The sequence below is a fragment of the Salvelinus sp. IW2-2015 genome, linkage group LG20 (assembly GCF_002910315.2).
Source record: "Salvelinus sp. IW2-2015 linkage group LG20, ASM291031v2, whole genome shotgun sequence".
NCBI lineage: Eukaryota > Metazoa > Chordata > Actinopteri > Salmoniformes > Salmonidae > Salvelinus > Salvelinus sp. IW2-2015.
The window spans coordinates 734,981-750,759 of NC_036860.1; the positions used below are offsets into that span (position 1 = coordinate 734,981).

General features: G+C 43.2%; 2 protein-coding genes and 1 pseudogene across 5 annotated transcripts; all 3 read left to right on the forward strand.

Moving 5' to 3' along the window:
• Window positions 1–80: 80 nt before the first annotated feature.
• Window positions 81–2,548, forward strand: LOC111981888 (ankyrin repeat domain-containing protein 54). 3 transcript variants are annotated; one of them, XM_070433738.1, is made up of 9 exons: window positions 81–491; window positions 588–821; window positions 1,127–1,174; window positions 1,288–1,386; window positions 1,515–1,586; window positions 1,765–1,812; window positions 1,895–2,019; window positions 2,114–2,221; window positions 2,377–2,548. In XM_070433738.1, exons 1-9 carry the CDS (start codon window positions 347–349, stop codon window positions 2,449–2,451), a joined length of 954 nt encoding a protein of 317 aa, XP_070289839.1. In that variant the 5' UTR covers window positions 81–346; the 3' UTR covers window positions 2,452–2,548. The 3 variants fall into 3 exon arrangements, with proteins under 3 accessions (XP_070289839.1, XP_024003566.1, XP_070289838.1); XM_024147798.2 differs by lacking the exon at window positions 588–821 and having other exon boundaries at window positions 86–149; XM_070433737.1 differs by having other exon boundaries at window positions 154–821.
• A 1,261-nt stretch (window positions 2,549–3,809) lies between these two features.
• LOC111981124 (HMG box-containing protein 4-like) lies at window positions 3,810–9,387 on the forward strand (annotated as a pseudogene).
• A 981-nt stretch (window positions 9,388–10,368) lies between these two features.
• On the forward strand, window positions 10,369–13,867 carry si:dkeyp-69e1.8 (GTPase IMAP family member 7). Of its 2 annotated transcripts, none has more exons than XM_024012309.2 (3): window positions 10,369–11,429; window positions 12,056–12,243; window positions 12,350–13,867. In XM_024012309.2, the coding sequence occupies exons 1-3, from the start codon at window positions 11,405–11,407 to the stop codon at window positions 13,226–13,228; spliced, it is 1,092 nt and encodes a 363-aa protein (XP_023868077.1). In that variant the 5' UTR covers window positions 10,369–11,404; the 3' UTR covers window positions 13,229–13,867. The 2 variants fall into 2 exon arrangements, with proteins under 2 accessions (XP_023868077.1, XP_023868078.1); XM_024012310.2 differs by having other exon boundaries at window positions 10,374–11,429; window positions 12,089–12,243.
• The last annotated feature ends 1,912 nt before the right edge of the window (window positions 13,868–15,779 follow it).

Below are 15,779 nucleotides of genomic sequence, written 5' to 3' on the forward strand. Positions count from 1 at the left end.
TAATAGTCATTGTCAACGTTTCTCTTTACAATAGGACCGCCTTTTACTGCTTGTTCTCGTGATAATTGAAATTATGAAACAGGAGACATTTTGGTTCTTGTAACAGGGACGTATCTTGAATTCAAAGCATGAACATATGAGCCACAATGGTAAATATGCGTAGAATAGATTCTGTATTGATGTTCTAGAGCCAGCGATGKCAACGGAGAAAATAAACGACGTATTCAAAGTTGCAAGTTAGTTCATCAACATAAATGACTCTTTTCGTAGCTCCTAGTACTGGCTTGCGAACGAGGATAATTTTGAAGAGAGAAACTAAATAAATCTTCCACATGAGTCGGTGAACATGGACGGGTGGAGTCCAATTGTTGCAACAGCTTCTGACGACGAACGTTCAAGCTCCGAGGGTGAATACACGGTGGACACTGGACCAAAAGAAGCGGAGGAGAAAGAGGGTGAACTAAAGATAAATGATGAGAGGATGGATGGAGGTGCTGCTGAGGGATTTGGGATAACTGGCTTTGNACCAAAAGAAGCGGAGGAGAAAGAGGGTGAACTAAAGATAAATGATGAGAGGATGGATGGAGGTGCTGCTGAGGGATTTGGGATAACTGGCTTTGGAGAGGGCACCGTGAGATTGAGTTGTACAGGACAGACCGCTGAACAAGAACTTCGGTACCTCCACTTGCTATGGGAACCCAGTCGAGTTGGATCAGGGTCGGGTGTGGCGAGCAGCAAACCCGGGAAGGTGACAGGGTGTAGAGCGAGGCGACAAGGGAGAGCCCGGCGAAATGTGGGGCCCATTGGAAAAGATATTTATGGTACAGAAATTCCACACTCAAAATTGGAGAGAAAAAAATTTGTGTTGATGGAGAGAGTTGGCGGTGAATTCCACACCCAAACATGAGGTGTGAATAGTGTTAAAGCTGTGTGAATGTTGCGGAGGGACGGGATGTCATGCAAGGCATCTGCCTATGGCTCCTGAACTTTGACAAAAGTATCATCAGTATGCATTATACTAGCCAGTACATCAGACGGTGATAGGCATGWCAACACTCAAAGCACAGAGTTTAGCATTCTACCTGATGTTTACCTAACCTTTGGCTTGTTTGTTCATTCTCTCTAGCGGTGAAGAGGTTCCGAGAGGCTGCCAATGGCAACGACATTGATACAGGTAGGCACTGAAGATAACTATTGGAACATCAACTATTGTGAGACTTAACAAGACTAAGTAATATATGGTATCCCTTTCAGGTGTTTAACGTTTCTGTCTCTTTTTTTATCCAGTGCGCAGGCTTCTTCTAGAAGACATAGACCCTTGTGCAGCAGATGACAAAGGAAGAACAGCCCTCCACTTCTCCTCCTGTAATGGCAACGAGAGCATCGGTAAGTCAAACTGAGAAGTGCAAGGGGCTCATGATTCATTACTCAACAGTAATGACATTGTTATGAACTAATAATAGTCACAGCAGCATTACTGTGAACAAATGATTAAATCGTCCCCTTCCTTCCAGTGCAACTTCTTCTGAGCTACGGCGCTGACCCTAACCAGCGGGATGGCCTTGGGAACACCCCTCTCCATCTGGGTAAGAACAACACATGGCACTGAAAGTATAGCATTTAGTTCAGGGATGTACAACATTGCTACTTTAGGTCCCGATGGTAGAAAAGTAAAAGATGAACATTTTATTTTTATTTAACTTTTCCATGTCTGAAAAATGTATATTTTCCACAATCTTTCCACTTCTGCACCTGTCTCTGCAGCGGCCTGTACCAACCACGTGCCTGTAATCACCACATTGCTGAGAGGAGGTGAGATGCCATACGGTATGAACACACATAGACATACATACTTGTACACCTGCTAACTTGTTAATTTTGTTTTTCTGTTCAGGAGCACGTGTGGATGCCCTAGACCGAGCAGGAAGGACCCCCCTGCACCTGGCACGCTCCAAACTCAACATCCTGCAGGATGGAGACTCGAGAAGTATAGAAACTCTTAGAGGGGAGGTCACACAGGTAATAAGGGGTTATTACAACAGCACCATGTAAACATTAGTATACCAACATTTATTTGTGCAGTCTGAAATTCTCTCTCTCCATGGCTCTGTAGATCATTCAGATGCTGAGGGAGTACCTGAATGTGATGGGACAGAGTGAGGCCAGAGAGAGACTGGATCATATCTCAACACAGCTGCAGCACACACGCACCAAAGAACAGGTAAGAGACATTTGTGTTTAACTCACTCTCTCTCACACACACACCTGTTTTTTTTGGCATTGAACCAAATGGTAACACAACCAATTGGTATCATTCTTATTACAATAATTAATGAGTCTTCATTGGTGACAATTATGGCTTCTCTTCTGTTTCAGGTTGATGAGGTAACCGACTTGCTGGCCAGCTTCACGTCACTCAGTCTACAGAAGCAGAATTTGGGGGATAGGTAGAGGGGGCTCTCTTTGTGGATACATTCTTCTGTTTACGGCGGGGTAATGGGAATACTACTGTGATAAAGTAAATTTAAAAAATCTTTATGAACTCATTCACTCGCTTGACTGTTGTGTTGGTCTTCCTCTCAGTATCTTTGTGTCACTGCCTTTTTTCTGTTGCCTTGCATGTGTTGTACATGAATGTTTGACTGTAAAAAAAATAATAATCATGTCATGTTGTAAATGGTTGTAACAATCTGAGTTAATGGATTTAATAAAATGTTTGGAAATATTGTGTGCCTCTGCTTATAGAAAAGACGGTGTAACATCAATATGCATTGTCAGTTAATGTAGTTATCATTATCCATTCATATAATTAATACATGAAAAGTAATTGTTACATATTGGTTACAATATCTTCAAATTAATAGACGCAATGTATATTTCCAGCCAATTGACATTGTGCACTACAATAACGTACACGATTTCTATTGTTCTGATTCGCTACATCACAGTCAAGTCCCTCCCCCTGCCGACACGCATCGTTTGTAGACTGATATCAAAGATGGCGACTGAACGCGTAAATTGGTGAATCCGGAGAGGTAGTAAAATTACATATAATTGTACATTTCTTCTCTCTTTGCGACAGTAAATTTCACATATTCTCACCTCAGCATGCTAAACAGAATTTATGAACCAAATGCATGAAAATTACTTTCTTTGTCCGTTTAGACTGACATAGGCCTAGCTGCACCAGAAGCCACGGACTGCTATTGCATGTACCTTCCGGATAACCCAGCACATAATCAGCAATAGGAGTTAGAAGAGGTTCAAATGTTGGAGTTAGGGACTCTCAGCTAATGAAAGGGGGTGTGTTTGTGTATTTTTTCGAAAGTAGGCGGGAATTTATCCTTCAATGCCTAAACAATCTTCAGTTTTGATAATGTATCTATTATTACTATAGGCTCAAGCATGCCATTTATCAGTGGTATACTGTTATCCAAACTTTAAAGGAGAGACATCAATTACAGAATATTGAATGCCCTCTTCTCATTAACAAATATGTGTGTGCGAGTTGTAACAAGGCCACTTCTTGCTTTTTGAAGGGGCTTACTCAGTTTGATGCAATTGGGTGTTAAAATACTTCTTTATTGTTGTCTGTCTCTTATTTTTGCCATTCTTCCATTCACAGTGAAATGTAAATATTCCTGTATTTGTGCAGTAAAACTGTCCAAGTCACAAGTTGCTTGTCTGTTATATTGGCTGAGTCAGTGGCTGATGTTTCCTCCATATCCTTATGAACTGTGTTCTAAATCTTGCTATGGTTAGTGACACAGAGAGACGAGCAAGCCTGTTGAGGAGAAAAGAGAGAGAATCATGGCTTTGAGACGGAGATCAAGAAGAAAGGAGTAATTGGTAATTTGTGCGCAGTTCTTTCCTCTAGTACCTCTTATGTTCTTTTTGAAGAGAATCTGTCAATCATTTTAGTTATTAAAAGTCATCAATCGTTATTCCAATTTTCATGCAATGCCTGAAGTTCCCAGTGTGCATTACAACTCCTCTCTTTCTCAGAGGTAGGGATGGAAGGGGAAGTGGGCCTTGTGGCTGGTCGTAGTCTAGAGAAGAGAAGAGGAGATCGTACAAGGACCTGCTCAGAGAGGAGGAGGAGATTGCTGCACAGGTCCGCAAGCATCCTCCAAGAAACGGCCCAAGGTAACAGCAGAACACTGGTTTCAAAATGTAGTGCCCATGTAGTTTCTGTTGGTTGTAAATTTAGTCAAATCTGACTTTTTCATTTAGGACTCAGAACTTTTCTTATTGGGAAGGGGACCTCCCACAAGAAGAAAGAAAAAGCGCACGTGAAGATACTATTAACAGAGGTAAGGAAGGAAGGAAATTCTGCTCTGTCAATAAAAAATATTGAATTATTTGCGTGAATTGTATGCTGAACCGATTCATTATGTTCTCACTCTCCCTTCACTATGTTCTTTACAGACCAGCAAGCTCAGGCCCACCTCCCCACAAGAGAAGGCGAAAGTCGTCGGGACCACTCCCCTTCCCTGTCCTCCTCGTCTTCCTCCCATCCCACAGACACAGCCATGGGGCTTCCTACAGGCCACACCTCCCCTATGGCCACGTGGTCAGACCCCGAGCGCCACACTGCACAAGAAGCCCTCCTACCCCTCCTTCTCTTCCTCCCACTCCTCCAAAGACCGCAAACGTGATGGGAGGCACCGAGGAAGCAAAGGCAGCCACTCCTCTCATTCCGTCCTATGTCCTCATCCTCCTCTTTCCAAAAAGCACTCCTCCTCCAAGTCGTCGTCTCGTGTCCATGGTGGTACCGGTACCCCTAAAGGAGATCTCCTGAACATACGTGAGCCGGATGGGCTGAGGATGAAGCTCATGGTCTCGCCTAAGGAGAAATGCGAAGAGAGGGGCTTTCCCTTCCGCTCCCACTCCTCCTCATCCTCAAAAGGGGGGATAAAAAAGGAGAAGGACAGAGACCGGAAGCGAGCTCTCTAAAGTCCCAAGAAGATTCAGCAGAGCCGAGATCCACTGCCCTGTTGTGGGAAAGAAGTGGAGAGGTGGAGGGTAAGAGTGCCTTTGGCTAGATTTATCGCTATGAGAGACATCAATTAGAAACACATTTGTATGTGCACTTAACCACTTTTTCCTGTATTGTGTTGATTCCTGCATGAACCCTATGTCCTCTCTTTCTTTGTGTTCAGGGCACTTACGGTGGGGGTATGGGGGGAGACAGGCTCCTCCTCAGGGGGTGAACTGGAGGCAAGGAGAGCTGGTGATAGACGACTCGTACAAGCATCTGTCAAAGAAAAGAAGAAGAGCAAGAAAAAGCAAGAAGAAAGGGAGAAAGAGAAGGACGAGGGAGAGAAGTACAAGGGGAGAGAGAAGAAGCCAGCAAAGATGGAGGTGATTAGAAACATTTGGAACGCTGCGCTCTTCAGTATCTGCCTTAGTCCTATTGCAGAAAGATGTTTTTAACATTGGTTACTTCAACAGTTACTTTTATTATGCATTCTAATATGTGGTCCTTGTATGCTTTTCTCCAGGGGACCCTCGAGAGGCACACGCATACCCATGGCTCAGCAATCACTCTGCAACTGGTGGAATGTATGCCATGGGGGCCCCATCCTACTCCCATCCTTACTACCATCATCAAAGTAATGAAGTTGCAATATGGAGAAGAAGAAAAAAGGAGGAGAGGGAAAGGGAAACCACGAGAAGGAGAAAGATAAGGTAAGAACCAAACAGATTGGTAGTTTAGGCTTTTAGACAGTGTTTTCCTGCATTTTGTCCAGTGTGTGATATATATATATAATAATGATCAAATCAAAATTGATTGGTCACAATACAAAGCATTTAGCAGATGTTATTTGCAGGTGTAGCGGAAATGCTTTTATTATATATAATATTATATATATAGTATATAATATAACTAGTATAGTATAATTAAATATACATTACATACACTCTTCTCATCTCCTTTCTCTCTCAGCCCAAGAAGAAGCATTTACACTTGGTGTAACCCTGGATTATTAACTGTCATGGTCAAAACATTACTGCAACGGTAGCTAAGATGAGGAGAGGTCTGTGCCACAAAAAGGGACATAGGACAATTACAGTTAGCCCAGAACAGAGCAGCACGGCTGGCCCTTAAGTGTATATGAGAGCTAACATCAATAACATGCATGTCTCTCCTGGGTCAAAGTAGAGGAGAGACTGACTGCATCACTACTTGTCTTTGTGAGAGGTATTGACATATTGAAAGCACAGAGCTGTCTGTTTAAACGACTAGCACACAGCTTAGACACCCGTGCATACCCCACAAGACATGTCACCAGAGGTCTCTACACAGTCCCCAAGTCCAGATGTTATTGCAGGTGTAGCGAAATGCTTTTATATATATATATATACACTCTTCTCATCTCCTTTCTCTCTCAGCCCAAGAAGAAGAACACAACAGCGTACCAGGTGTTCTGTAAAGAGTACAGGGTCAACATCAATGCAGAGCAGCCGGGACTAGGTGGGCAGAGTTATCCCTTTTTTATAATTACATTGTAACTATTAATGATTGTGGTACATATGTTATACAAGATTTAGAGAAAGACTTTACTGTGTTTGCAGTGTTCGGGGAGCTGAGCAAAAAGTTGGCAGAGGTGTGGAAACAGCTCCCAGAAAAAGATAAACTGGTAAGTTTCACTTGAAATTACCAATTTAAGAAGAGAGTTGATTTCTGATAAACATTTGAAATCAATTTAAGATTGGCCCGCCAGCACTATGCTATGAGTCATGGTTCATGGCCTAAATTGCTTCTATATACACGTAGGTGTGGAAGCAGAAAGCTCAGTACCTGCAGCACAAGCAGAACAAAGCTGAGGCCACCACAGTCAAACGCAAGAGCTCCACAGATGGAGTCAAAAGCAAAGGTAAGAGCTAGGGATGCACGATAAATCGGTGGAGCTAGGCATATCGGAATCAAACGATATTATCTAAAAATGCCAACATCGGCATCGGCTCAATGTCTAGTTTAACACCGATGTGCAAAACCGGTGTCAAAGCTGACGTGCATGCGTATATAACGTAAGTAGATGACGTAATAGCGCTACACAGAACGAAAGCAGAAACATACTAAGCGCACACTTCCAACAACTAAACAAGTTCAAGTTGAGCAGTCATTTGAAAGAGTAAGAACATTTCAGCGAGACAACGCAAAGGCGAAATCCACTAACGCCAAGATAATGGAATTCATTATGCTACTTGCTATGGGCGTCACGACTGACATTTGGACCAGCTTCCATTTCAATGGCACTTGAGAACATGTTTGAAACTTGGAAACATGAACACACTTCTAGTGCCATTCAAACAACTGACTGGAGAAATAAGGTAATCAACTGCGTCTGCAGCAGATACCCTCTGTCATGGCATTGAAACGTCTGCTCAACAAAACTGCCAACCGACCGTGGGGTTATAACTTAGGCCGTGAACAAGCGATTCTCTCTGAGCCTCTTTACTGTGTCACCACCATGCTCGATGCTAGCTACAAGGACCGCTACTTCGATGCAGACAAACAGGGTTTACGTGAAATGTAACAATGCTGTGCCAATTGTGCGCTGCCCTATGGGACTCCCAATCACGGCYGGATGTGATGCAGCCTGGATTCGAACCAGGGACTGTAGTGATGCCTCTTGCACTGAGATGCAGTGCCTTAGACCGCTGCATCTATGTGTGTGCATTAACTATTTAACTGTTCTAGAATGCTTAAAAGGCTGCTAAAATGTTAAATATCGGTATTGGGGTTTTTTTGCCAAGGAAAATATCGGTATCGGTCAAAAATGTGATATCGGCGCATCCCTAGTAAGAGCCCATCTGCAGCCACATTGGCCTTGCAGCTCTATCAGCTTTGACAGTGATTACAAGTCAATCAGTAGTCCTGTCCCTTCTCTATGCTGCTTTATCTCTCTCTCAGTAGCCCACATGACACTCATGGTCAGTTGGTCACTGCGTGTGTTGTATTTGTGTGTCTCAGGCTCTATGAAGGGCATGGGGCTGGGAGCAGGGCTGGTGTCCCCCAACCGGGCGTCTGTGGGTGTGTCCCTGTCACCAGCACGGGTCCCTGATGTCGACCCCATCGATGCGGCCGCCCACCTGCAGCTACTGGGAGAGTCCCTGTCCCTCATCGGCCACCGATTACAGGAGACAGAGGTACACACACACCAACCAACTATTCCCTGTATCTTTTAACTTAGCTGTTGTGTCCAAACTTACTCTCTTCACCTACAACAGAAATGTCTCATTATCACGTTCATATGAGTAAAGACTGAACAAAGATTTGTGTGTGTGACCACTAGACTAACGGCCTCTGATCTCACCTCACTCAGGGGATGGTGGCGGTGTCAGGCAGTCTCTCTGTACTGCTGGACTCCATCTTGTGTGCCCTKGGACCCCTGACCTGCCTCACAGCACAGATCCCCCAGCTCAACGGATGTCCCCGCCAAGTCTTGGTAAATCACTCACACCTTGCCATCTATTTGAAATGTTGTTCTGAAAGGTTTCATCTYCCACTTGGGCTGTAAAGTAAAAATATGTGGCTGTAGTGACAGCACATTGTGTGACAGCAAGTGTGTTGCATGAGGCCAGCCTGAAACATTTCTCTCCTTTTATGTCTCTTTCAGTCCAACACCTTGGACAACATTGCCTACATCATGCCAGGGCTGTGAAGCCAACAGAAACATTCCTTTCCTGTCTACTGAGTGTCCTTGCCATGAAGTAAAACGTTTGGAGTGAGAGTACCCATTATAGAAGCGTGGCTTGTGGCTTGGGATGCAGACTATTATTTATGCAGCAAGACATTGGAAAACGTGGATATTAATACTTTCAACATGTTTTTAAAATGTATTTTAAAATGTGTTATTTTTTTTATATTTGTTTTTTACTGAAACCTATTTTAATGAAGACTCTTTTCTTTCCCTCTGGCATGTCTGTTAGTGTCTTCAGATTTAACTGTATGTTCTTGTGTGAATGTGTGCGGGCGTGTGTGTTTTCTATGTGTATACAGTATCTCCAGAGRCTAGTTTTTACTCAAAAGGACAAGTCAGGGCCCAAGTCCACCATTGTTCCTCTTCCATCAACATACCATGAAAATAATATATTTGACAACTATTCATGTTTGTTTTACCAGTTAATTACATAATGACTTGCTCTTTTGTATATATGCTATTTTACTGAGTATTAAGGTTTAGATTTTGATTGTAGAATGAAATTTGTATACGGTAGAAATATTTCGAGGCAACTGCAATCAAACTACTGTTCTGGGTTTTGCAGCTTTTGAAGCACAAACCTGTAATCCACATTTTCATTAATACATTTCTTCCTCTGAGTATACAGTATGGAAATGTTGACAATAAAAAYGACAGTGGCAACATGCAGACTGAGCATAGCAGACTTATGACTGGTATCTACCACACCACCTTATTTCAACTACAGCTGTTGTTCTGACACCTACACAAACCAATGAATGAGTAAGGCTTATATTTATTGTAACTAACCATTGCAGTGTATCAAGATAGTTTACATTTTAAGGCCAGTTATACCTACAACTGAAATTGCTATTTTTAAGTGAGTAAAGTGAATTGTACATGAACTGCAGCAGCTGCCTGTGAATCTTCAGGATCCTTGTCAGACTGAGGATGATATGCTTTTCTCTACACATACAACAACTAGAACACTATGTCTGTGCTACCACATGCCTCTCTGCCCCAGCCAGGGAGGAATGCAAAACCTTACCTAATGACGTGCTTTGGATTGTTGTTCATCTCTGTTAACCGAGAAGTAAAATCTAGTGTAATTTGGTCAGCTGCGTGATTAACTTCGTGTTCATACGTGTTAGAAATTGAGAGAACGTTTGGTGATACTGATGATTTGTCGCCACAAATGGTTTATTTACATGGCAAGTTAAGCGAACTAATAAACGTGTCAGGTTAGGAGAACGAGGTCAAGGTTACTCCTCGATCACACTGGCATTGTTTTGCATTTTGGTTCACCAGAAGTACATTTCCGATGGAACGCTGCGTTTGACTTGCAACATTGCGTTGCAGTGCATTATATGTGGAGCATACGTTGGATTTATTGAACGTAGACGGCTTGACAGAAATGGTAGCAGAAGGTGAATGTTTAACTTTTGTGGCACACATATCCAGATGATGCTGCGTCCATTTTGCGCTTGTCTGTTGGTGTGATTGAGGCGTTATGAAAGCGCTCAGTTACAACGTAACGTTGTCAACAACTGTTGTCCCCGACGCGACCACTAGATAGCGCTGTAGGCCTACTCCATTTAGCCAAACCGGTAGAAACGTAAACAAACCATTTTTGGCGACCAATCACTGTATGTGTATATGAAGATGGCGACAAATAATCAGTATCGATATAACGATGGTCTTCAACCTGTTCTTGCCCAGGGACCGCCTTCCAGGCAAATCGGTGTTCCAGGGACCCCCATCCTATATTAGCACCCGAAAAATATCACGTCTTATCAGGTGAATTAAGTAATCAACATTTTAAAATGAATATATTTGGTAAATCGTTTTTCATTATTTTGACCCCACATAATTTGGAAGAGGAAGTGTAAACTCTAGCATATCATATTAGGTAGAACGGTAACACATTTTCGCTAAGAGCATCTGTTTAACTGGTTAAACAAAGGTTAGCCAAACATTTATGTCCAAATCAAAAAAGCTTACCAGAAAGCCAGTGGCACTTCTGCACTGGTGGTCTATTTGCAAGTGCTTTTTCAATGCCTATGTCAGACATTCCAGTGAATGTAAATCCAAAGACAGTGTCATTTTGTATAATTTTGACCTGCACTGTTGGAGCGTGAAGTTTAAGAATTTCACTGTACCCTGCAATTACATCTGCGACCATGTCATTGTGATGAATAAACTGAGAAATAAAACTGACGTCATTGTATGCATGTCATTCAAAATTCGTTTATTCTGTTGTTGCTAGCAGTAGTCATAAAAACATTGAAATACAAATATTTATATTCGCAGACCTCCGGATGAATACCCCTGACATAATATAATGCGMATCCCTTTCAATTCTGGCAGATTATCAGTCTACACAGAGAATGTKCTCACGGGAGATTAGATTTTTTGGAAGTTTGAGCAAGTATGCCATGAACATATTGATTCGAATGTTGATGCATAATTGCCATTGAAGAAGTCAGCCTACTTTACTTTTTTGTCACTGCATCAAAAGACACTACAAAAACGTAGCAGGCTAAAACCGGCTTTACTTGAAGAGCATTGACTGTACGGCTACGCCCTGAAGACTGCAGAAGCACACGGCACAGACTGATCCTTCTTCTAATGAGTCAGGACGTAGGCACGAGGAAGTTGACTAGCGTTCATGCTAAATACGGCAATAATATCTGGCAATATCGCACAATCAAGAGATGGCATCAGGTCCCCCACAAACAGGTACGTGTAGCCTACCAATTATTCACGCAGGTTCCAGGAAGTGTAGGCTTTGACTTCGCGTTTGTTTACGACTATTTCATACTCACTTGTGCGCTGTTAACTCGCCACAAACGCACTTTACGGCCTGTCAGTTTTTAGAACGTGAGGGAGGCTGTCTCCGCATTTCGTTTGAGCTGTCTCTTTGGAATTTGATAAAACGTGTTTACATCGTATGCTACATTTTATAGCCCAGGGTTTCCCAAACTCGGTCATGTGGCACGTTTTGTTTTTTTGCCCTAACACTATACAGATGATTCAAATAATCAAAGCTTGATAATGAGTTTGTTATTTGAATCATCTGTGTACTTAGTGCCAGGGCAAAAAACAAAACGGACCGAGTGTGGGAAACCCTGGTATAGCCTATGAGATGTTTCGTGATTCGAGTTCGTTCTATTCATATTTTTTTTTGTCTCACAGGAAAGATATGTACAATGTCTCCATTGTTACAATACATATTTTGGCAGAACTTTCAGAGATACAAAAGTCTTTGCTTATTGAACAGTACTAATGTAAACGGAAACTGAAAGCAGAGATCAGATGACAGAACTTGTGATGTGTGCGGGCTACTTAAATCCTCCCTTTCTAAGAACACTCCATCTCCTCGCCTTGTCCCAATGCAGAGCTGAGGCTGGTTCTGCTTGGCCGGACAAGAGCAGGACAGAGTGCAGCTGGAAACGCCATACTGGGCCGCCAGGCTTTCTTTACCCAGACTGCCAGTGAGCCAGCTGTCACTCAGGAATGTGAGAAGCACAGAGGAACCATTGCAGGGAGATGGGTAAGATACTTTGTTGATACTTTAAAAGGACAGTAGCCTACACACTGATCAAATGACTTAAATGTCAACCAGAGGWTCTAACATTACACACTGTTTTTGCCTGCAGGTATCAGTGGTAGTCGCCCAAGACTGGTTCTGCTCAGAGCGCCCCCCGGAGGAGGTGAGGCACCATGTCTCCTCTTGCGTGGCCCTGTCSGCCCCRGGGCCTCATGCCTTCCTGCTGTGTGTCCCTGTGGACCGGCCGGCTGACATGGAGCTGCGGGCCCTGGAGGCCCTGGAGAARGTTTTTGGCCCCACTGCAGTCAGTGGACACACCCTGATCCTCTTCACCCACACAGACCAGATGGTTCTGGGACAACAGCTGGACGAGTACATCGCCACCAGACGCAAAGACCTACTGGAGCTGGTGGTGATGTGTGGAGACCGCTATCACTCTCTGGAGAGGAGGAGTAGAGGAGAGAAGGATGAGAGGAAGAGTGTGGAAGAGCTGCTGGAGAAGGTTGAACAGACTGTAAAAGAGAGCGGGGTGGAGTTCTACAGCTGCCCCCTCTACCAGGAGGCTGAGGCCAGGGTAAGAGAGAAGCAGGCAGAGATAGTGCGGCAGAGAAGAGAGGGAGGTGGAGGGGAGCTAGATGAAGAGGTGCCCTCCTCAGCCTCACCTCCAGAGGAAGAGCTAGACGATGAAGAGATGGCAAGAGTTAGGGAGGAGGCAGAGAGGAGTGTGCACAACCTGAACATAGACACCGAGGGTATTACCTCTCTTTCTCCTGCCTCCTCCTCTCCCTCATTTCTCTCGTCCTTGTGGCAAGGATTGACAGGGTGGCTGAGGAGGCTGCCCAAGATGCTGAGGATGGAGTCTCTGCTGGGGGCTTTCGTTGGCCTGTTTGTAGGTGGGCCCGTTGGGCGGATGCTGGGGGCCACTGTGGGCTCAGTAGCCACTGAAGTGGGGAGAAGGAAGACCCTAAAGACAGAGAAAAACAAATAATGGCAATGGGATACATAGCTCCAGTTATTAACCTTAAAAGGGACATTTCACAATTTTTCAACTTCATATTCATCATCTCCAGCACCACCCCAATATCAACATGTGTAAATTGTGTATTTCTGTTTTATAGTAAAAAAATTGAGAAAGATGTGTTTCCAATGACATCAACCATTTTGTATTCAATACCAGCTCACAATTAGTCATAATCATATTTCTCTTTCTTTTTTACTACAAAACATAGGAACATACCATTTTCACATATGTTGATGTTGGGGTGGTGCTGGAAATGGTGAATATGAAGTAGAACAATTTTAGTTTCCCTTTGTTATTTCACTGCACTTATATTTTATTGTGCAATTGRCTTGTATTTGACCAATGTACATTCCTCACAATACTTGTTATAATATTTGTTGTTTCACTGCTGGCATGCCTATTGACTGGTCATATTTTCAAAACCAATTATTATAGAAGGTATGGTAGGGTCTACTAAAAACTTCAAATAAAGGGGAAGTTACATACATGATCCACTTGGTGGAGACGTTGACCAAAACATTGAAGTTGAACATTAAATATTTGCGCTCAACTGAAAACAAATACCTTACTGCTAACTGAAGGAAATAAAATACAATTTCCAAGGCAGTTTGTTGTGTCCTGTATACGTCACACAGTTTATACTTGTAAAGCACACAATTACACATTTCCCTCAGACTGAATTTAGTCATTTATTGGCCAACATTTTCAAGCACTTAATTTAGGAGTTGAGTATAGGCTACTTTTCGAAAACAAGGTTTTCACATGATGCATGATAGATAACGGAGACCTCCGCTATAGACGGACCATCTGCAGCAGTGTGTGTTAGCTGAGGACAATTGCGAGCGCGTGTAGAGGGCGTTAATAAGTGGTGATGAGTGTGGAGTCCTAAGTGAAAGTGCCTCTGACTTTGGAAAACACTGAAGCCTGCTCTCAAAGCTTCCTCTCTTCTCTTTATGCAAAACGGTAGGTTACGGGGTTGACATTGATGTAATTGATACTCTGTTAAAACCATCAGTCAAACCCATCTTTACATCTCTCTCTTTAAGTTTCGCTCTAAGCTGACAGACCCTGCCTGTGGAACAGCTAGGCGTTTCCGAATGTGGGTGGTCCGCCGGGGGTGGGAGGGAGAGAGAATTAGTCCAGCTCTCATGTTTCCTGAGAATAGAGGGAGGAAAGGAACGAGAAAGAGAGTGGGGAGAGAGCGAGAAAGAGGAGAGAGTGAATATGTGTGCGCAAGCGAGAGAAAGAGAGCGAGAAAGAGAGAGAACATGCTCAGGGATTACATCTGTCTTCCAGATGTGGCCTCCACAGTTGTCTGAAACAGGAAAAGAAAGTTTAAAAGTAAAGGAAAATTGGTGCTAAACAGTTTTTTATTGTTAAGGATTACGCATACAGTACAGTGCGGACTACAGTATAGCGGTCTACAGTGAACCTGGGTATGATGCCAGTTTATTCCTTACGAAACTGCAATGAAATGACGTGGTGCACCCGTCCAGTAGACCCCTTAAAGATAATGCATATAAAAAAGGAACACCTGTCCAAATATTGCTCTGTCTTATTGGATATGCATCAGCGAGAAGACAGTGAGTAATGATAGAGGGTGATAAGAAGAAAGAATAAGAAGGGATGAGAGAGGGGTGGAAAGTAGGGAGATTAATTTCCATACGCAGACAATGTGAGTAGAGGCAACCATGTCGTTAGGCCTAAATCAGAGGGAGGCTGTATCTCGTCTGTGTAGACAGTTGTGGCCCAGGGTTGGTCCTCAGAGGCTGAAGCCTCATCAGGACGGCAAAGGATGCAGAGTTGATTTGTGCCTTTATGCATAACCAAAGCCAGAAATCTGAACAAACAGCTCATGGAATCACTAGTGACCCATCATTAACACAACGGCTGTAACTTCTGAAGCTCTCCCTCAGAGCAAAGATGTTGTTCTAAAGACCTTGTGGTCCCCCGTTGAAGTGGGGGCAGCTCGCTGTGAGTCGTGGACACGGCAATATTTTTTTGTTATCATCGCGCAAACCAAAGGAAAATAAACAGGATGACACACTTTTTCCTCCACCGCAGACAAGGCCTCTCCCTTTGCTAGCTTACACAGCACTCACCGTAAACTGCTCAAAATAKCACCAGGACAGGACTGATTACAACCACGGTATACCCTCTAATACACATCAAATACTGTATGGTCTCTTTGTGGTTTGTTGAGAAGAACATCTGAATAAAAATACAGCAGGCTACAAAGGCATTGGCTAAATTAATCTGGACCRTATAAAAAGAGACTGYTTCATCCCTGRAGGTAATCACAGAGGAAATAACAAATACTAYRCRTKCCAACCAGAATTTACAARAATARGTTTTGAGAAAGGTAGACAGAAACTTTWATTAAAAATRTGGGCTAATAATGTGGTGATATGGTGTGTCTAGATATTAGAAAGGCCTTTTGATGGTGGCTAGCCTACTGGGTGGGTAGCAAGTGGTATGCCAACTTGGAAATTCAAGGTTGATTGTTACTTTGCMTCAT